At 43.9% G+C, this 22,474-nt stretch overlaps 1 protein-coding gene and 2 long non-coding RNA genes across 8 annotated transcripts in view; 2 read left to right on the top strand and 1 right to left on the bottom strand.

Moving 5' to 3' along the window:
* LOC310686413 overlaps positions 1–22,474 on the bottom strand; it is a 202,397-nt gene that overhangs the window by 70,951 nt on the left and 108,972 nt on the right. The gene's annotated exons all lie outside the window — the stretch shown is intronic.
* LOC310686473 overlaps positions 1–22,474 on the top strand; it is a 209,427-nt gene that overhangs the window by 169,834 nt on the left and 17,119 nt on the right. The gene's annotated exons all lie outside the window — the stretch shown is intronic.
* Positions 1–22,474, top strand: part of GABRG1 (gamma-aminobutyric acid type A receptor subunit gamma1) — a 75,917-nt gene that overhangs the window by 36,977 nt on the left and 16,466 nt on the right. For 4 of the 6 annotated variants that reach the window (XM_083460047.1, XM_083460043.1, XM_083460042.1 and 1 more), the window contains exons 4-5: positions 16,663–16,883; positions 21,765–21,847. In XM_083460047.1, the coding sequence (XP_083316173.1) occupies positions 16,663–16,883; positions 21,765–21,847 (304 nt within the window). Of the gene's footprint in view, positions 1–3,176; positions 4,392–8,323; positions 9,241–16,662; positions 16,884–21,764; positions 21,848–22,474 lie in introns of those variants that run through there. The other 2 variants (XM_083460044.1, XM_083460046.1) reach the window with 2 other exon arrangements.

Raw genomic sequence — 22,474 nt, 5'->3', positions numbered from 1 at the left:
CAGTGCTTCTGATCTTGTAGCTACACTGACTCCCATGGCCATAGGAAGAAAACCTATGGATCATTCATAATGCCTTTGACACCCCTAAATAATTATTTAAGAGACCCTCTCAGGTAAAACCCTCAATACTGAATAGCAACCATTGCTCAGAAAGCTGTGTTTGTAGTAAACCACCCTGAGAGGAGCTATTCAGATTTAGAGAGTTTAGAAATTTTAAAATAAAGAAAGAAGAGTAAGTGTTCAGCAGGGTGGGGTGGGGGAAAGAAACCCTGTCACAAACTGGATTGATTTTTGTCAAGGTGTTAAGTGTCTACCTATTTCTCTTTGCTTCCACAATCTATATGCAGCAAACCTTTAAGAGAATTCGTTGTTTGTTTCCATGTTTTTGGCTGCATAGTTATTCAGCAAGGTGATTGTGTTAGCATTCAGGGATTGATGCCAAACACCGTAGTTCACAGCTTACATTTTCAAAACATTCAAAATAGATGATAATTTCCAGGTAAGAGTTTTGTTTGCTAAAATATTTTGATAACTTTGCATAACACTTAGCTGTAAGTGGGAATAGTTAGTGCTAAAAGATTAATTACTTCAATAAATTACCATAAGAACTTGAAATAATTTTTAGATTCATTTCTGGGTTTTTGCCAACTTTTGCAGTTGGCTTGTTTTGAAAAGCTACCCCAAATATTTACCCCCAAAACCTTCCGAGCTCTCTTTCACACCATTTTTCCAGGTCAGTTATGGTCACAATTTTGTTCTGCATTCATCGTTACTCAATATATTTTCCCTCTTGAATCATTTATTTTATGTTGTTGTTTCTCATTGTTGTCTTTTCCACAGTATAATATTGTATCATTATTCAGAGGCATCTAATTTTCAGGATTTAAAGGGGAAATGTTGTGGAAGACAGAGTCCATGGAAGGGGACAAATTTGATGGGTGGTAGAGTAGTGACCACTAGATGCCTTTTAAAAAAAAGGTATTTCTTTATCAGCATTCATGATACTTATCCCAAAACAAAACAATAAGATGTACAACAAACCAATTAGAGTGCCCAGGGCAAAAGCATAAATGAGGAGGCCCAGACCAGAGAGCACATACGGTTCAGCTCCTGATAACAGCAGACTGAGAGGACTCTGTTGCTATATATTTGATACCATTTTTAAATTGGGTGCCTTAGCAAAAAGGCAATATAAATGCAATCTAGCAATCAAAGTAATCAATAACACAATTAGTACACTACTCCGTGGGTTGCATTAGTCCGAGTCCGAGTAGACCCACTGAAATTAATGAACGTGACAAACATGACAATGGGTCATGGGAATTAATAGGAAATTAATTGGCAGCCGGGTTGGCGTTATATGCGCAAACCATCTTGTGAGCAACCCGGAGGCTGAATTCTGCACCAGCTGAAGTTTCCAAACTGCCTTCAGAGGCAGGCAGCCCTACATATAACCTAGAAGTTACCAGAGCATAGCTGACAGAAGTTCCATTGAATTCAATGAAACTTATTTCCAGGTAAGGGTATACAGGATTGTACCCTATAGCAAATCCCTGTGCAGAATTATGTACTGTAAGAAAGTTTACCACAAATCCCTCAAACATTTTAGTTTGTCATAAATGTGTGAGTCTTCAGGCAATCAGCACCTTTAAAAGGTAAAGGGTAAAGGGACCCCTGACTATTAGGTCCAGTCATAATCGACTCTGGGGTTGTGGCGCTCATCTCACTTTATTGGCCGAGGGAGCCGGCGTACAGCTTCCAGGTCATGTGGCCAGCATGACTAAGCTGCTTCTGGCGAACCAGAGCAGCACATGGAAACGCCGTTTACCTTCCCGCCGGAGCAGTACCTATTTATCTACTTGCACTTTGACGTGCTTTCGAACTGCTAGGTTGGCAGGAGCAGGGACTGAGCCACCCGTGTCCCTAATCAGCACCTTTATATTTTACCGAAAGCAAAAGGTGCAGTATCTAGGGAAGAGGTAGCCCTCCAGATATTATGAATTACAATTCCCAGCAGCCCCAGCCAAGATGGCCAATTGTCAGGGATAATAGGAGCTGCAGTCTAACAACAAGCTGAAGGGCGCTACAGTGTTGGCTGCCCCTGACCTAAAGTAACATGACTACTCAGAAGCATGGAGTGGGGGTCATGCTTTTAGTTCTACCCTGATGTCACCTCTGTATTTCAACAATCATGTCATATGTGTGGATGTCTCTAAAGAAAGCCCAAAGCAAATCTTTCTCCTTAAGAGTAAAGGCTCCATGCGATCAGGACACCTGAGGTGGACTGGTGGGAGCTGCAGCCCAAAATATTCGGAGGATACGAGGTTTGAGGAAGGCTCATCTATACAATCATGTACTACCTGTGAATAGGGCTTTAGCGTTGTATCTTTTTCATTTAAAAAAACCCACCCCAATACCTTGCAAAACTGATGTTTTTGTGAACTCTGTTAATAAAATGACAGGTTAGTACAGCATCTTTATCCCGTAGGTGACTGAGGTGCCACTGAAGGTCATTGTAATTTATGTCTAATGAGGTCTGCCCGTGATAATCACAACATGAGATACTTGTAGGTCTTGGTTTCTTATCACTTCCTAAATTAGACACCTCTTCATAGAAATACCCTTAATTTAAACTTGGTATAAAATCATGCTTCATTGGTAGCATCTGTGGCGATCACACAGGGCCCCCGGATGTTTCCCGGTCTATTGACCCTGTGCCACCACTGCGGTTGCTCTCTTCGCTGCCACCACCCCGCTTCTCACGGGGACACACGGAGTCCAGACAGTTGTTAACATAAACAAATAATCAAGTTTATTTTTAAGTGCAGGAATAAGCGTGTGGTTTCGGTTTATTTTTCTCTTGTCAGTTTCTTAAATCTTAGTTCCTAACAACTTCAAACTGAATTATTCCCAACTATCTATCTAACTCCCTAACAATTCCTCTCACTCTCTCACGATACAGCTCAACCAATCCACTGCCTATTCCACCCTCTTCCTTCTCCAACACCCAAGCCTTAACTCCCAGCTGACAAACTTCAACTCTCAACTCCCAAACCTCAACTGTCATTTCAAAACCTCCCACTCTATCTTTTACTCCCCCCTCACATTCTCACTGGCCAATCACATCATTTTTAACTCTTTCCTTGACGCACCCTAGGGGCAAATGCCACAGCATCTATCTTGAATTTCTTGTGAGCTGCTTCAGGATGCTCGCTCCAGAACTGGAATTCTGGGGGCTTTGGCACGGGATCTCCAGTGGGGACCCCCTCTCCTTAACCTGGGAACTTTTTCATGCTCCCACTGTCCTGTTTGAGGGCAGTCTTAGTGAGAGTGGCAGTGCCTGATGTTGCTATTTTGTTGCTCCTAGAGCTGGCTCTACATAGCGAGAAGTAAAGTCTAGACCAGGCATAGCCAAACTTGGCCCTCCAGATGTTTTGGGACTACAACTCCCATCATTCCTAGCTAACAGGGCCCAGTGGTCAGGGATGATGGGAGTTGTACAGTGGTACCTCAGGTTAAGTACTTAATTCGTTCCAGAGGTCTGTTCTTAACCTGAAACTGTTCTTAACCTGAAGACCACTTTAGCTAATGGGGCCTCCTGCTGCTGCCGCGCCGCTGGAGCACAATTTCTGTTCTCATCCTGAAGCAAAGTACTTAACCTGAAGCACTATTTCTGGGTTAGCGGAGTCTGTAACCTGAAGTGTATGTAACCTGAAGTGTATGTAACCTGAGGTACCACTGTAGTCCCAAAACATCTGGAGGGCCAAGTTTGGCCATGCCTGGTCTAGGGACAGGAAAATAATTTGGTCTTTTTGCAGTGGCTCATCCTGGCCTGGTGTTCCAAAACTTGCTTCTGGATCGAACTACAAGTCCCATTCCAGTCATGGACTTCTTTGGGTTTTACTATTCTTTTTCACTGTGCAAAAAGTGTGTGCAAAAATACCTATTTTATGTAAAAGCTGTGTGAAGAAATGCATATGGATAGCTGCATTGGAAAGTGTATATTTTATGTAAAAACTGTGGGTTTTACATAAAACATTGATCACAAAATTCTTGCAGTGGCACACAACAGGACGGAATGGAATGGAACAGAACAGACTGAAAGGAAACAGTATTAGTTGCTATGCCCATCCCTAGTAAAGACTTCAACAAGTCTATGTGACTGTGCTCTGTGTGGATCAAGGAGGTGGGCTTCAGATACAATAAATTCTAGTGCTGTCACTCAACAGAGTTTGTTTACTTGATGTTTACAGCACAGCCTGCTTCCTAAATCATGCTTATGTGCTCAAGGTTGGAGATGCAAGAATAGAAAAACAATGAAGAAAACAGTCAGTCCATTCCAGCATGTGTGGCTTGTTTACTTTACATAATGTCCTTCATTATGCTGCAAGGTAGTGGGAGAGAAATGTTTGTTTGTGTGAAGATTTCAAGAGTTGCAATGTGTGCCTATGTATTGTACATAGATACACCTACAACAAGTTTGTCCAATCCACTGTCACATCTTAGCCCTCTTTTGGCATTCCAGTGAGGGCCATGTAAACACTTGAGGCAGTGAGGAAGAGTATGCTAGCTCCATCTCTTTCTTCTCTGTCCCCATCTCCTTCCAACTTGTGGAAGGTGAAGGCTTTCTGTGCTCATGGAGACTTCCTGTTTTAGGACTCTGGAAAACTGACTGGCTAGCCGGTCATTACAGACAAGGGCTGCATCCGGCCTCCAACCACAGAGACTTTGTAAGCCCTCCAGGGCAACAGCAAAACCTGCCACCTGCTTCTGCTCCCCCCACAGGCACGAAGGATGGCTACCTTACCCTGGCAGGCATCAGCATCTACCTGTTACTACAGTCACTCTCCCTGAATGTAGGCTTGCTCCATCTGTCTGCTGAAGTGGCTCAGCAGGCAAGGAGCTGTATGCATGTGGCAATAGAAAGGGCTTAGGCACATACCTACAGGACCTAGCCCCAACATCTGGTGGTGGTGGTGACCAGCTCCCCTTCCACCCTGATGCTGTGCATCAGGCAAGTTCAAAGGTGACAACAAAGAGTCAGGTGAGGCAGTCAGTGATGGCTCTGCTAAACTTGGGTCTGTGAGAGGGAATGGAAATCTGCTCCCATAACCTATGTTCTGCCATAGTGAAATGGGTGGGGAAAACATTGGTGCATTGTGGGTTATTTATTTGAAAAGTTCCCCTTGAAGTCAGAAGGTATGAAATTTCTTGCACTAAGTCTGCTTCTGTTCTAAAGTTTTGTCATTGACCAATGTGTTGTTTGGATTTGATATCCCGCTTTATCACTACCCTAAGGAGTCTCAAAGCGGCTAACAGTCTCCTTTCCCCTCCTCCCCCACAACAAACACTCTGTGAGGTGAGTGGGGCTGAGAGACTTCAGAGAAGTGTGACTGGCTGAAGGTCACCCAGCAGATGCATGTGGAGGAGCAGGGAAGCGAACCCGGTCCACCAGATTACGAGTCCACCGCTCTTAACCACTACACCACACTGGCTCCTTGTTGTGGACAGATGTGGCATAGCTTGTGCCGTAAGTATGATTCTCCGCTGTGCTGCTCCAAATTCTATCCTCCTCAGCTTGGTCCCAATTTAGCATTCCTGCTTGCCTATCTGTGCCAGCAGAACTGCTCCGCAATGTGTTCCAGCAGCATATCTGAGGTCCCCCACCATTGTATCCATCATGGCAGTGACATATCACACCCCTCAACCTGCAGACCTGCGGTGTGGGATCGTGCCCCAAAATATTAAAAAATAACATATTTTGTTTCTGTGTGGCTGCTGCTGCTGCTGCCTTCTCACAGAAGCAAACCACTTTTCCAGAGCAATATAAAAATAAACACAACAGCATTTGTTATATAAATGTGCATAACTGCCTGCTCAACACATTTGACACGACTCATAATAATAAAGCATTGAAGTGATACAGCTTGTATTTTCTACCTGGCAACTTCAGGACATATTCCAGGTTCAGCTGAACCAGAAAGTAGGTGCATTAGCTGTATGTGGAGGATTCCTAAAGACGAAATAAAGTCCTGTCTCACACCTGCCCACCTGCCTGTTGTTTAGTCGTGTCCGACTCTTCGTGACCCCATGGACCGGAGCACGGCAGGCACTCCTGTCTTCCACTGCCTCCCGCAGTTTGGTCAAACTCATGCTGGTAGCTTCGAGAACACTGTCCAACCACCTCGTCGTCCCCTTCTCCTTGTGCCCTCCATCTTTCCCAACATCAGGGTCTTTTCCAGGGAGTCTTCTCTTCTCATGAGGTGGTCAAAGTATTGGAGCCTCAGCTTCAGGATCTGTCCTTCCAGTGAGCACTCAGGGCTGATTTCCTTCAGAATGGGTAGGTTTGATCTTCTTGCAGTCCATGGGACTCTCAAGAGTCTCCTCCAGCACCATAATTCAAAAGCATCAATTCTTTGGCGATCAGCCTTCTTTATGGTCCAGCTCTCACTTCCACAAAGACAACAGGCCCACCTGTCTAGGGCTATATTAGTGCCCAAGCACTGAAGGACCATGGCAGGTTCATGTGTACCTCTCATATTCCTTTCTAGCAATCTTCCAGATGTTGATGAGTAACTTGCATGATGCAGACACACAGAAGACTGGGTGGGTATATGGGAGATGCTCACAGCTGTTTCATTCTTGGTGTGGCCATATTCTGCATGTGTAGGTGGGGTGAAGAGGAATGGGGAAAACAAGGATCAGTTCAGACCCATGGGAATCCATGCAGGGAAGATGAACCCTCCCACCCACATACTACATGGCTGCCATAGTGCATTTGGTATCATCACTTCCCTAGGAACTCAAAATGCTTTTTATTTGTATTGTATAAAGGGCATGGTGGCATTTATCAGAGTAAACATCATAAGATGATACAATGTTTGCTTATTCTGGGCAGCACAGCAATTTATTCAGATGAATACGTTACCTTTGTCATGAGATTAAAATTAATAGAAACTCAATTACTGACCAGTAGAGGCTCTGCAAGATGAAGTGGCCAATTTGTAAAGTCTAATGCTCCATTAAGGAATAGAGAAAGATATTGGGAGGAAATGCATGCCATGGTCAGGAGGAGTAATTTCCCTCCTACTGATAAGCATGGCAGTCTTTTTAATGTGATGGATCTGAATGCTGTTGGGAGAAGAATAAATAGAATGAGGTTGTCTGGATGTCTTATTACAGTTTGTGTGGGAGATGAAAAACAGGGTCTGGATATGAAATCAAAAGAGAATGTTATACGAGTAAGAATTTCTGCCCAAAGTCTGATGAATCAGTACCCACACCTGCAATTATGGTATGGCACACAGAGCATTGGTGCAGATGTTTGGGTCGGATGTTAAATGGTTGCTGCCAAACCGCAGGGAAAGAGAGGCAAACTAGAAAACGTGAACACTCTCTGCCCATTTATGTGCTAACGGCTTTGTAAACCTCTACTGCATGGAATGATGGCTCTTGCAGGTGCACATAGTATGTTCCAACCCATTTCATCTGATGGACTGATTTCTCATCTGTGTCACTTTCATATGTCATTCGCTCACATCGTTCCCATTCCTCTTCTGCTTTAGAATACATATTTAAAGACATGCATTTGCTCCCATGAAATATACTCAGAGTCGAGTAGTGATTTCATGCTCTTTATTTCAGCTCATAGGAACAGTGATTGATTCCCCCTCCCCAAAAAAACCACCTCAGGCTTTATATACATTATTTATACAAAGGGTCCCATGTGATTGGCTGACTCTGCTTCTCTCCTGGAGCCTGGTTGGCCTGCTCCTGCAGGCCAATCAGGTTGTTGCATTCCAGAATCCTACCAACCTGATAGGCTGATTAACTTCCTCCTGGGGCCTCATTGGTCTGCTCCTGCAGGCCATTCAGGTTGTTGCATTCTAGGATCCTACCGACCTGATAGGCTGATTAACTTCCTCCTGTGTAGACTCAAAGATGTTGTGTTTACTGTGTGTCTTTAGACCCACAGAAAAGCACACTGCAACCCAAGGAGCCATTAAAATATACTACCTTTCTTGCCAGTGTGGTATTTTGCTATTTCTTATTATTCAAGTGTCTTGCCTTTCATTTCAACTATTGTCATGAAGCTAAGCCAGAAACCCAAGTGGTGCATGTCTTTCTCCACGATACTTCATTCCTTTCCCCCTCATCACTGGCTTCGTAGCATACACAACCATTGGTTGGCATTCTGTGGCCACTGAGTGTGCATAGCCATTGCTGGGCTTTTTTTGGGGTTCCCCCTTCTCAGTTTTTTGCAAAATGGTTTTGTGCTTCTGAATACTTTGGGACTTTCCTGCCGACATTTCATTACTCATAGGAGGAACTTCAGCAAAGACAGTTCTATCCATTGTCAGGCACATAGAAAATTTATCTGAATCAAAGCTCAGGAACTGGGCTAAGATACGGGCCATGGAAGTAATAATTATATTGAAAAAGGCTGCAGAACAATGGAAAAAGTCGCGTGAAAGTCTCAGGAATTGGAACGCAAAAATAAAGGTGATTTGGCAGTCAAAGCAGACTTCTCAGTGAAATCTAAATGACTGATGTTCCTCCTTTGATCTGCTCCCACTGTATTAAAAATATTAATCCAACTTCTTGAAAGAGGAACAATGTGACCATGTCACACCACAGGAATTCATCAGTTTACAGACATAGAATGCAGGCAGGGTTACTGGAATTAGATGCCTAAAGTTAGAAGCGAGCTCTGTAATTGAATGAAGCTGATTTTCAAGAGTTTGGCATCCAGCCGCTTTCACTAAAAAAAATAAAAAATGTTGGCAACTGTGATTAGAGAGGCTCCACAGTGTGTGCTACTTAGCTCAGTTTCCTCATGTAGAAACCAGATTACCTAATTAGAACTAAATTCAGAGGGTGAAATCCTACGTTTGTGGCATACAGGCAGCTCAGTGTTTGCTGCTGACTCCAGCAATCTCAGGGCCTCTTCACACCTTACAGATTTTAGGTGTACACCAACAATCTTTAAGGTGTACCCCTGAATGTGCAAAGTGTAAGTGAAATATACTTATATTTGCAAACGTGCTTCATATGGGTACACAACCAAGGAACTCTGCAGCTCCTTCTTAAGAGTTTGTTGCAGATGATTACAGGAGGTCATTGGGCCTTACATTTTATTTCCTGTTTATCTCATATTGTACTGCATGTGTGGTAGCGAAGCCTCACTGCTAGAAGTTCATGCGTTGGCCTGGGATGAAGGAGCCAGACATGGAATTGCATGTAAATAACTCCATAGCCTTCTCTGCTCATGGAAGCTGATCATCCGAGGTTCTAAACTACACACAGGCTCCCTTCTGCAGACATAACCCCTCAGATGTGTGAGAAGGATGATGGATCCAAGTAACGGGAATGTGATGGAAGGTGGCAGTGAGCATGCTCCTGCTATTATTTATTTAGTTAGTTAGTTAGTTAGTTAGTGAATTTATATACCGTCCTATACCCAGAGGTCTCAGGGCAGTTCACATAAAAAGATCCTAGTATATAAAATAAAAACAAAAACCCAGTTATACACGCCCCCCCCCAAAGAACCACATTTTAAAAGGATATGGGATGTTGATCAGGTCAACCCAAGGCCTGGTTAAAAGGAACATTTTTGCCTGGCACCTAAAGGTGTGTAATGAAGGCATCAGGCAAACTTTCCTGGGGAGAGCATTCCACAGGCGGGGGGCCACTGCAGAGAAGGCCCCGTTCTCGTGTTGCCACCCTCTGGACCTCTCGATGAGGAGGCAGACAAAGAAGGGCCTCAGAAGAAGAACTCAGGGTCTGGGTAGGTTCGTACGGAAAGAGGCGGTCCTTGAGGTATTGCGGTCCTTAGCCTGCTATCTCCCTCCTGTGCTTCAAATGGCATAGAGGTGTGAAAACCAGAAAAACCAAACCCTATGTGTCTTTGCTCAGAAGTAGGGATAGACGAATCTTACCAATTTCAGTTTCTCATTTCCCCCATCTTGAAAATATTTTCTCCACATTTCCACAGCAATTCATGGTTGCTTTTTTTTTTTAATAATTTTTTTTATTGCTTTTTTTCCAAGGTCAGAATACATCGTCAATAACGCAACCAAAGCGATTTTACAGAAAAAAGAAGAAATTATAAAAGAAAATTCACTTTTTCAAAACTATTTTCAAAATCAACTGGACTTCCCCACGTCCTCCATCCCCTGCTTTCTTTACAATGAAAATAAACAGCAAATTGATACCTTATTTTATGTGTTTTTGTACTTTCATTTAGTTATATAATCTGTAATTTATACTTTTCGAAATCATAACTTAATTTCCATCATTCACAAATCTCAATACTGAAGCATGTTTTTCCCAAAAGCTTAGCAAATTCTCAACATTCATATAACTTATAGTGTTTTTGTAGATAGTCCTTAAATTTTTTCCAATCCTCTTCCACTGCCTCTTCTCCCAGATCTCGGATTCTGCCGGTCATTTCGGCTAATTCCATGTAGTCCATCAGCTGCGAATGCCATTCTTCCAGCGTGGGTAACTCCTGTGCCTTCCAATATTTGGCTATAAGGATTCTTGCTGCTGTAGTTGCATATAAAAAGAAAGTTCTATCTTTTTTTGACACTCTCTGGCCTACAATGCCCAGGAGGAAGGCCTCTGGTTTCTTATGAAAGGTGTACTTAAACACCTTTTTCAACTCATTGTAAATCATTTCCCAAAAAGCCTTCACCCTCGGGCATGTCCACCAGAGGTGAAAGAATGTTCCTTCAGCCTCTTTGCATTTCCAACATTTATTATCAGACAGATGGTATATCTTTGCAAGTTTGACTGGGGTCATGTACCACCTGTATACCATTTTCATAATGTTTTCTTTTAAGGCATTACATGCCGTGAATTTCATACCGGTGGTCCATAACCTTTCCCAGTCTTCAAACATAATGTTGTACCCAATGTCTTGTGCCCATTTTATCATAGCTGATTTGACTATCTCATCTTGAGTATTCCATTTAAGCAACAAGTTATACATTCTTGAAAGCACTTTCGTCTTAGGTTCAAGTAGTTCTGTCTCTAATTTTGATTTTTCCACCTGGAAACCAATTTTTTTGTCTTTTTTAAAGATCTCTAAAATTTGGGCATAATGAAACCAGTCTCGCACCTTTCCTTTTAATTTTTCGAAACTCTGCAACCTCCAGGTATCACCAACTCTTTCTATTATCTCGCAGTATTTTACCCAGCCACTCTCCATGTTACGTAGTTTTACGGCCTTAGCCTCCGTCGGTGATAACCACCTCGGGGTCTTACTTTCGAGTAAGTCCTTATATTTAGTCCAGACAATGAATAGAGCTTTCCTGACAATATGGTTTTTAAACAATTTATGAAACTTTATCTTGTCGTACCACAGATATGCATGCCACCCAAAAGCATTGTTAAACCCTTCCAGATCTAGGACATCAGTGTTTTCTAACAAAAACCAATCCTTCATCCAGCAGAAGGATGCAGCTTCGTAATACAATCTTAAGTCCGGCAGGGCAAACCCCCCTCTTTCCTTTGCATCTGTTAGTATCTTAAATTTTATTCGGGGCTTTTTGCCCTGCCAGACAAACTTCGTGATGTCCCTCTGCCACTTTCCAAAACATTCCACTCTGTCCACGATCTGAAGGGTTTGAAACAGAAACAGCATCCTTGGCAATACATTCATCTTGACTGCTGCAATTCTTCCCAACAAGGAAAGTTTCAATCTTGACCAGGTTTCTAAGTCCTTTTTAATTTCCGACCAACATTTTTCATAATTATCCTTGAACAAATTCAAATTTCTCCCAGTCAGGTTAACCCCCAGGTATTTCACTTTTGTAACCACATTTAATTCTGTTTCCTTCTGAAACCCATCTATTTCTGAAGGTGTCAAGTTTTTTGCCAAAACCTTAGTTTTTTGTTTGTTCAACTTGAATCCCGCCACCCGACCAAACTCAGAGATTAATTCTAAAGCTCTTTTTGTGCTAGTTTCTGGCTCCTGTAATGTCAAAACCAAATCATCTGCAAAAGCCTTCAGTTTATATTGTTTTTCTCCGACCTGTATTCCTTCTACCCACTGGTCCTTCCTAATCAAGTTCAGCAACACCTCCAGGACAGAAATAAATAAGAGGGGTGATAGGGGGCACCCCTGTCGTGTCCCTTTTTCAATTTTAAACTCCTCTGTCACCACATTATTTACTATCAATTTAGCTTTTTGTTCTGAATAAATTGCTTCGATACCATTCTGAAACGCCCCTCCCACTCCCATCCCTTCCAAATTTTTCTTCATAAATTTCCAAGATATATTGTCAAAGGCCTTCTCGGCATCTATGAAAATCAAGACTGCTTTCGTGTTCAAATTTGTCTGTAATAATTCCAAAACATCAACAATATTCCTAGTGTTGTCAGACAAATGCCTACCGGGGAGAAAGCCTGCTTGGTCTTTATGAATTACTTCATTTAAAACTTTTTTCAGTCTGTTTGCCAAAATATCAGCAAAAATTTTGTAATCCACGTTTAGGAGTGAGATGGGACGGTAGTTCTTAAGTTGAGTCTTTTCAGATTCCAATTTTGGTATCAAAGTAATGAATGCCTCTTTCCACGATTCTGGTGCCCCCTTCCCTTCCATAATTTGATTACATACCTCCATTAGTGGCTGGACCAAATATTCTTTCAATGTCTTATAATATTTGGAGGTAAGTCCATCTGGGCCTGGGGATTTGCCTAATTGCATGTTCTGAATGGCACTTTCAATTTCCTGTTGTGTTATTTTATAATTCAGGGCTGTTTGTTTATCTTGTGTTAACTTTTGCAGGCCATAACTCTTTAGAAATTTGTTTATCTCAGTCTCTACTTGGGGTCCTTGAGTAAACAGTTTTTTAAAATATTTCTGGAAACACTTTCTAATTTCTTCTGGTTTCTGAATACATTCTCCTTCAACCTCCAGGTTGGTAACAAAGTTCAATTTTTGTCTCTTTTTCAGCTGCCATGCCAGCAGCTTCCCACATTTATTTGCCGATTCGAATGATCTTTGTTTCATCTGTTTGATTTTCCATTCAATTTCTTGATTTATCAATTTCGCATATTGTGCTTGATGGAATTTTATTTCTCTTAAAATTTCTTTTGATTTTGGGTTTAGTCTCAGCTTTTTCTCTCCGCCTCTTATCTTCTCCACAATCTTGTCCTTTTTACCGTTCCAGAGTTTTTTCTTAATAGTGTTCTGTTGTATCAGAAACCCTCTCATAACAGCTTTACTCGCGTCCCAGATTATTTTCTTTTCCACCGAAGTATTCAAATTTATTTCAAAATAGTCTTTCAACGTTTTTTGGGCCTTCTTCACGATCTCCTGATCTCTAAACAAGTAGTCATTCATTCTCCATCTGAAGGATCCAGCTGGTGTAAGTCTCAGGTCTATTTTCAAGGCGTTATGGTCGGAGCAGGTTTTAGGGCAGATCTCTACTTTTTTTGTCTTAGGTGCCAGTCCTCTAGATGTCCAGATTTGGTCGATTCTTGTCCAAGATAGATGGGCCTCAGAAAAGAATGTTCCCTCTTTACCTAGAGGGTTCTTTGTCCTCCAAATATCAATCAAGTCCATATTGTCTGTAAGTTCAAAGAAAGTCTTTGGAAGTCTGCCATCTTTGGTCAAATTCTGATTTTGTGACTTATCCATATATGTGGAGACAACCCCATTCATATCACCCATCAGGATGATGTTGGTATAGTCAATGTAGTCCAACATTATCTCATGCAGCTTCTTATAAAATTCCGATTTCCCATCGTTTGGTGCATAGATTCCTACTATCAAAAAATTTTCTCCTTGTGATTGTATTTCAATCGCCAAAATTCTTCCTTGTTCATCTTTAAAGACCAACTTTGGTGCTAGGCTCTCCTTTGCATAAATCACTACTCCTCTTTTTTTAACCTTGTCTGATGAAATAAATTCTTGGCCTAGTCTCTTGTTAATTAACACTCTCCTGTGGAGCCTAGTCACATGTGTTTCTTGGAGGCAAATGACATCTAATTGTTCTTTTCTCAATATGTGAAAAATCTTTTTCCTTTTCTCGGGAGAATTTGCGCCATGAATGTTCCAACTAAGGAGCTGCAGAGACATCTCGGACTAGTTTATTGGCCTGTGGGGGTGTCTCCTTTGTCGTTTTTGTCTGGAGGTGGAACCGGATTAAGACCAAACGAAGGAGGTGGCCAGGCTCCTGCTACTCCTTTCCGAAGGTCCTCCCCGTGATCGTTTAGGAACTTTTCTTGCTCCTCTGCTGTTCTGATTCTTACCTTCTTCCCTTTCAAGGTAAAAGATAGTCCTTGAGGAAATTCCCACCTGTAAGGGATTGTGTTGTTTCTCAATAGGCTTGCCAGGTCTTTATATGTAGCTCTTAAATCCAGTAGCTGTTTTGGTATGTCTCTGAAGATTTCTGCCGTCTTTCCCTGAATCACCAATGAATTTTTGAAGTGCAGGCCGAGTATGTTATCTTTTTCTTGCTTAGATCTCAAAATGATCAAGCAGTCTCTTGGTTTATCCTTCTTGGCCACTCTTCCCAATCTAAAGGCGGTAACAATTTTAAAGTCTTTCTCTTCTGCCAAACCCCAGAACTTAGATATTTCTGTTGTCAAAAAACCGATCAGGTCTTCTTTTTCTGTTTCTGGGATATTTCTCAGCCTGAGATTGCTTTCCCTGTTTTTCAGTTCCGCCATGGACAGAAATGCTTGCTGTTCAGTGACCTGTCTGCTCAGTGGTCTTACTTCTCCTCTTAATTCCTCTATCCTCTCTTTATTTTGGTCTGCTTTTGTATTTGCTTCCTCGGCTAATTTTCGTTTTTCTGTTGTAATCTTTTCAATATTGCCTACTGCCTGTGTATTTTGTGCGACTTGATCTGTCAGTTTATTAATTGTAGCTGTCACCTGGTCAAATTTGGCCGCTTGTTCCTCAAATTTTGCTGCTTGTTCATCAGCTTTCTTATTTAGTGCTGCCAGCTGATCCAATATTTCTTTAGAAACAGGGTCTAGCCCTCCTGCAGCCATATCCCCAAAAGCTGGCTGCTTGGGTTGTCCTTCTTGCAGACCTGTCACAATAGGAACAGACGATCTTCGTGGCTGCACAGGCAAAGTTAATTGCAAGAGTTCAGTTTGTTTTGCTTTCTTAGCAGCCCTTGTTTTTGGTGCGCCACTCATTCCACAGCTGTCCAAGTGTCAAGGTCAAATTGTAAATCCCATGGGAAAAGCAATCCAGAAAAAGTAAACATCCAGACATAAAAATTCCAAAGCGGCCAGCAGTTCTCAGAGACTAATAATTCCACAATCCAGCAGGGGGAGCTCCCCAGAAATTAGGGAGAAGTATAAAGAAAATTTCCACCATAAAGTTCCCACAAAAAAGTTAGGTAAAATCCAAAACAGTGGGGGAGCCCTCTAAATTCAGTTTTAACTGCAGAGAATAAAAGTTCTTTACAAAGGTGCATGCAACAGTTCCTTTTTTATACTTTACAAAGTAGCCCAAAGTAACTTTGTATTTTGTATACAGTTACCGCAGACTGAAGTTACTTTCTATCCGGGCAGCCCGGGAGCAGGGTGTCATAACTTTGTAATCCACAAAGGGTAGAGAGAGGAATCGCAGTCTCTGTCCACTTATAATACAATTTTAACTTTTCCTTAACTTTAATAGATCAAATCCGAATTTGCAGGGTGCATTCCAACTTCTTTTAAACTCTTTTTAACGCTTCCGCTTTAGTAAGTCTTTGCTAAATACTTTAAACAGAGCCGGAAGACTGACTTCCTTTTTAGCGTCTCCCGTTTTCAGCCGAAATTCAGAGATTTAGGTTCAAATGAGGTCTCAGGTTTCTTACTCACGAGTATGTTGTTTCAAGTCAAATTTTCAAAGAAGAAAGGTCAGCGCTCATCAGCAGCCGCGCGGCTTCACTTCCGCGGAAAGAGCGATGGATCCACAGCACCGCTACCCCCTCCACGTTCCGGAGCCCCTTACAGGGTTCCTTCTGCGCTTCCGAGGTTGCTCCTGGTGCCCGCCGAATCCCACGGCCACGGGCTCACTCTACCCGTGGTTTTTCTGCGTGGGTCGTCGCTGTGCCGCAGCGCACGACCCTTTTCCGCGGAGCCCCTCTTCAGCAGCTGAAGAGGACCGCCATTGCCGTTTCGCGCCGCCTCCGGAAGTCCATGGTTGCTTTTTTTAAAATGACCTCATTGAGATTTGCCAGCAGTTTAGTGCGAATTTATCCTAAAATGCACAATGGTGCCTACTTGAGAGGTGCCAGAACTGAGTTCCAGTGAGTTCCGGCTGAAAGAAAGCCCTGCTTATATGTAGGACACTTTAGTTGGATACTATCCATAGGATCTGAACCTAGACCATGGGTAGGCAAACTAAGGCCCGGGGGCTGGATCCGGCCCAATCGCCTTCTAAATCCGGCCCACAAACAGTCTGGGAATCAGCATATTATGTAAAAACATAACATGAGTAGAATGTGTTCTTTTACTTAAAATGCAGCTCTGAGTAATTTGTGAGGCACAGGAATTCTTTAATATATATATTTTTTTCAAAATATAGTCCAGCCCCCCCACAGCCACCTGCTGAAAAAGTTTGCTGACCCCTGTCCTAGACTGATTCCAGTGTTTTTACTACCCAATTTGATACCTTAGGCTGAAATTATTCTCTCTCTCCTTTTCCAGGAGTACACCATAGATATCATTTTTGCCCAGACTTGGTATGACAGTCGCTTGAAATTTAACAGCACCATGAAAGTACTGATGCTAAATAGCAATATGGTTGGAAAAATTTGGATTCCAGACACCTTTTTCCGGAACTCAAGAAAATCAGATGCCCATTGGATCACAACTCCAAACCGCCTGCTTCGCATTTGGAGTGATGGACGTGTTTTATATACCCTAAGGTAGAGTTGTTAACCACCCACTGAGAATTTTCGGTTCTCTTTGCTGTTGTTTCCTGTTAATTGCTAATTTTGCATGTTGCTCTGGAAAATTTAAAGTTACAGGATTTGCAGCCTAATCCTACTTATGTGTACTCAGAAGGAAGTCCTGCTCTTTTCAAGAAACATTACTTCAAAGACATGTGCATAGGGTTACAGTCGAAGAAAATCAACACTGCTAAGCAAAATTTCCTGCCTAGAATTCAGAAAGAACTGCAGCAGCAGGGAGTGCAATTTTTTTTGGGGGGGGGGTGAAACTTAATTTTTGCAACTTTCTTCAGCGAGGGGTCTTAAAATAAGGTTTTTTTGGGGGGGTGAGGAATTCAAATCTGCTATTATTTCTGTTATTGGACAACATTCAGCGTGGAAAGTCTATCTTTGATGAAGAAGCAGATAAACTGCTTTTGGAAAACCAAAGAATTTTGATGTTGCTTTCTGAAAATGTCAAGTACCGTATTTTTCGCTCTATAACACGCACCCGACCATAACACGCATGTAGTTTTTAGAGGAGGAAAATCCGTAGGCATGCCACCCGTAGGCATTCCCTCCATAACACGCACAGACATTTCCCCTTACTTTTTAGGAGGAAAAAAGTGAGTGTTATGGTGCAAAAAATACGGTAATGCGCTTCCGCCGCCGATAATAATAATAATAATAATAATAATAATAATAATAATAATAATAACTGCAAGTACTTGGCAATTATTGTTAATTATTTCCATGCAATTTTGCACACATCCTACTTATTAAACAAAACTTAATTATATTAATTTAACCAAAATATCTTTTGAATTCCCAAATCATGTCTACGGAGGAAGCTGCTTTAGCTGCAAATACGGAAAAGGAGCACTCTTCCTTGTCCTTCAGGAGGGAGGGACAAGAACCCGCATCTCTCCCACCACACTTCAGCCCAGGCCAATATGGCTAATAGCCACAAATTATGGGATTTGTAGTCCAGCAATGGGCCAGAGGCTCCCCACCCCTGGGTTTTAGGGTTTTCAGTCCTGATCGACCAAACTGCACCTAACATGCAGCTTTCATTAAGTCAGCAGACAAGCTGGTAAATTGAGTTCTTAAATTGAGCACGTAGCCCCATGGTTTCCAACTGCCTCTTTGTGCACAGGGGACTTGCCCAAGGTGAGAGCATTCTGGAAAACAAAGCAAAGTTCAGATGTGAGCAAGTGTAGTAGCAGTAAAAGGATCTGACAACCCTTTGGGCTGTTTGGCTCCCCAAGAATCTCTGGCACCCTCCCTTTCTCTATGGCATTCTGTCCATGGAAGGCTGGAGGGGAGAGCTGGCAATTCTCAAACCTGCTTCTTTTGTTGTCAGGCTGATAATTTGCTTATTTTGCTCCCCTAAGGCCAGCCAGTTGCTGTATCTTGTACTGCCAAACTGAAGCGGGGTGGGGTGGGGGGAGAGATACACTCCTGTTCTAATGTTTCATTGGTATAAAAGAGTGTATTTTGCAAAACACAGACTGGGAGTTAAGGGAGAAATCAGGAGAGTTGCTGACTGGGCCGCTACAAATAACAAACACACAGACAATTTTAAACTCTGAATTTAAAGGCCTTCCCTGAGGGGCTGGAATGGTTTTTTTAGATGGTAATGCATTAGCAGCTAGTTGCTATGAGTAGAGTGGGTTGCACTCACCTCAGCCATAGCCCATTCTCTCTCCAACTGGGAGTAATGTAACCCATTCCCCCCTCAATATAAATAACCCAGTGCCTCTGTCTGTCACTGCTTGTTTACCCCAGTGTCCTTTCTGGCCTGAAAAGAACTGATCTGTTGCATGTACATTCCCTGTTGTTTGTCCCCGCCATTCTTTCCTTGTGTGCTGGTCCCGTGGGTTTCCGTGAGGCATGGTCTGAGGCCAGTCCGAGGTCGAGGGTGCAGTATTGAGGCCGTCCGTCAAAGCTGAAGCTGGGTCCAAGGCAGGAGTCGGGCGAGGTCAGGAGATCCGGCAGGACAGGGTTCAGGCAGAAACTGGCTACCAACAACGTTGCTCCCACAACTTGGGACTGGGGCTGGCCAGTGGCGTAGCGTGGGTTGTCAGCACCCGGGGCAAGGCAAGTAATTTGCACCCCCTAACCCATGGATTTGCGCCCCCTAACCCTAACCCCCAGATGTTGCGCCCGGTGTGGCCGGCCCCCCCTGCACCCCCCACGCTACGCCACTGGGGCTGGTTGGCTTTTATCTGCCCCGAGGCATAGGGCGGCCCCGATCCACAGGTGACTCGCCTCTCCTGGCCTGGAGCCGAGCACTCCTCCTGCAGGAACTTAGTTCCCTCCGCCTCTCTGCCCTGAGCCTCTGTAGCTCAGGAGAGGATGGAGGGTTACCAGACCCAGAGGCAACCTCAGCTTCCTCTGATGGGGCTGAGTGGAGCACCTGCTGACAATGGGTCCTCCATCACCTCAGGAGCCAGAGCAGACTCAGCTGGTGCCTGCACCTGAGGATCCAGCACAGGTGAGGACCCTTCAGGCTCAAGCCCCAGCCCTGGCTCAGCTGGTTCTGGAGGCGGGGAATCCTGTGCAGGCTGGGATTCCTCAGGTTCAGCCTCTGAGTCTGAATCCCAGGCCATCACACCTTGCGATTGGTAACATCAGCTAGGCACCTCAGAGCCAAGTTGTTTACATGCCTGTAGAGGGTCATGACTGGCACCCGCAACCAATCCGCATTTTAAATTCTCTGGCCATGGGCCTGTTGCACAGCTGCATGGTTTGACCGACTTGCAGGACTCCCTTTCGCGCAGGTCTGTGGCGCATTTCTGCGCAGAGACAACAGACTCCAGGGAGCCATTGAAAGATCCCTCAAAGGCAGTGGCAGAGCACTCACTGCTGGTGCCCAGGGTGGGGGGCGTGCATGCCAGGGTGCGTGTGGTGTGCCTTCAAAGTGACCCCCACCCCCTGTAGCTAAATGGGGCCACACTGAGCCGCCTGCTAAAAGGGGAAGAAACCCCTTCTGCATTCACTGCTTGGACTTCTCCTACGCACACAGTAGGCCTTTAAAGCACCTTCAAGGCACATTCTTCCCCTCAAAGAATTCTGGGCACTGCGGTTTGTTAAGGGTTGCTAGGAATTGTAGCTCTGTGAGGGTGCCTACAGTACAGTGGTACCTCGGGTTAAATACTTAATTCATTCCGGAGGTCCGTTCTTAACCTGAAACTGTTCTTAACCTGAAGCATCACTTTAGCTAATGGGGCCTCCTGCTGCCGCCGTGCCACCGGAGCCCGGTTTCTGTTCTTATCCTGAAGCAAAGTTCTTAACCTGATGCACTATTTCTGGGTTAGCGGAGTGTGTAACCTGAAGCGTATGTAGCCCGAGGTACCACTGTATTATGGTGACCAGATTTTTTTCAGTGAATCCGGGGACACTTTTTTTTTTTTTTTTGAAGCTGAGTAGCAACAGGGAGTCAGTAATGGGGATGGTGAGGCAAAAGACCCTGGGCCCAAACACACATGCATATTGTATAAAGGTGCAAAGCCCTTCTTTCGCACCCTGTGAAACATAAATGCACAGTTTTTTAAAAAACTGGGCAACGGCGCGCCGTGCACCCGTGACTCCCGAGCCTTCCCCGATCTCCTTCCCCCTTCCCCCTTTGTTTTGACAGATCAGGGGAGGCTCAGGAGTCACAGGTGGGTGGCTGTGGTACAGGAAAAATGGCGGGTGTCACGGCAGTGAGCAGCTCCTGAAGACAGCCAGAGCCAACTGCGCTACCAGGCTGGCTCCAGGCTGCTGAGGCTGCCACTGCCGCACTTCCTGGGGACAGATTTGCGAATCTGGTGACATTCCGGGGACGGAATTTATCCGGGGACAGATTTGCAAATCCTGGGACTGTCCCCGGGAACCGGGGACATCTGGTAACCCTACTCTGTATTCTCGGGGGAGCAGGGAGAGATGTGTTTCAAATGTGCTATAAAGGTATACTGGGGACACGGGTGGCGCTGTGGGTTAAACCACAGAGTCTAGGACTTGCTGATCAGAATGTCGGTGGTTTGAATCCCTGCGACGGGGTGAGCTCCCGTTGCTCGGTCCCTGCTCCTGCCAACCTAGCAGTTCGAAAGCACGTCAAAGTGCAAGTAGATAAATAGGTACCGCTCTGGCGGGAAGGTAAACAGTGTTTCTGTGCGCTGCTTTGGTTCACCAGAAGCAGCTTAATCATGCTGGCCACATCGGCTCCCTCGGCCAATAAAGCGAGATGAGCACCGCAACCCCAGAGTTGGCCACGACTGGACCTAATGGTCAGGGGTCCTTTACCTTTACCTTTACATAAAGGTATACCGTGTAGACAGCCTTCAGTTGCTGGGCTTGCAAACTCTGCATCCTTTAGGAGAAGGCACCCCATTGCACCTTGCAGCCAGGGCAACACATCTTCCAGGTAACGGATGTGCAGTGGTGGCAGTAGAACTGGGACATAGGCGACAATCCCATAGCTGGCTGCTGCTCCTGTTCCCAGACACTCACTTACCAATGGGAGGAGACATCTTGTACCTTCTCTGCTTTGCGATGGCTTCCTTTCTCATCACGCAGCACAGAAACACTGCTGTCTGCTCTTCGGCAAAGAGAGCCACCCAGCAAGGCTATTATCTATCACAGCTAATGTTTACTGGTGTAAGTCCATTTAAAACCTGTGAAACTCTCAATTAATTATGTGTGCTGTGTCCATTCCCAATGCAGTAAAGTGTTGCAGCCTGGGAAATGATTTCTGGGACTGCGCAGAACATGACAATAGTGCCTCTTTAGGGTGGGAAGGTTTTGCCACTGAAGAGAAATGACTTTGACATCTTAGTTCAAGTGCCCAATTGTTTCCAGTTCGTTCTCTCACGCTTTTCTCCCCTTTCTAACCAGGTTGACGATTAATGCCGAATGTTATCTCCAGCTTCATAACTTTCCCATGGATGAGCATTCCTGCCCTCTGGAGTTTTCAAGCTGTAGGTGGTAAAGCATTTCATAGAATTCTTCTCATTTTAAATAGAGGCCCCGTGGATTAACAGGCTGTTCGGAGGGCTTTGTTGCACTTTGCACCAACTTAGGTTTGAAGTGTCACGAGCACTCTTGGTATTGCGTATCACTTCTTTCCAGTTTAGGTGAAGCGACTCGCCTATGGGGAAATGGCATTGCACCGCAAGGCCACCAACAAGGATGGAAACCTATTATACAGATCCAGAGCTTTGATACACATGAGCCATAATCCCTGCTAAGGAAGTCTGTCAGGTTCAGGATCTAATGCAGAAGAAATAAAGATTATTATACATGGCTCCAGGGTCTCCAGGAGATGCTAAGGATTGAAACAGCGACCTTCTGCATGCAAAAGCAGCTGCTCCAGCACTGAGTTTCTGCCCTTTTGCCATCATAGCTGTACCCACTGATCCTAAATTTATCAAGAATTTCTAGCTTCAGTGGTTTTCAGAATTATACCCAGTGTTATAAATGGCAATAAGCTTATAAAACTAATCTGCTCACAAGGACATAACACTGTCATGGGCAGAATGGAAAACAAACAAACACCAAAGTACATCTAATAATAATAATAATAATAATAATAATAATAATAATAA

Source organism: Podarcis liolepis (genome assembly GCF_965112155.1).
Source record: "Podarcis liolepis genome assembly, chromosome: 9".
NCBI classification, from domain to species: Eukaryota; Metazoa; Chordata; class Lepidosauria; order Squamata; family Lacertidae; genus Podarcis; species Podarcis liolepis.
This window is presented reverse-complemented; position numbering and strand designations above follow the sequence as displayed.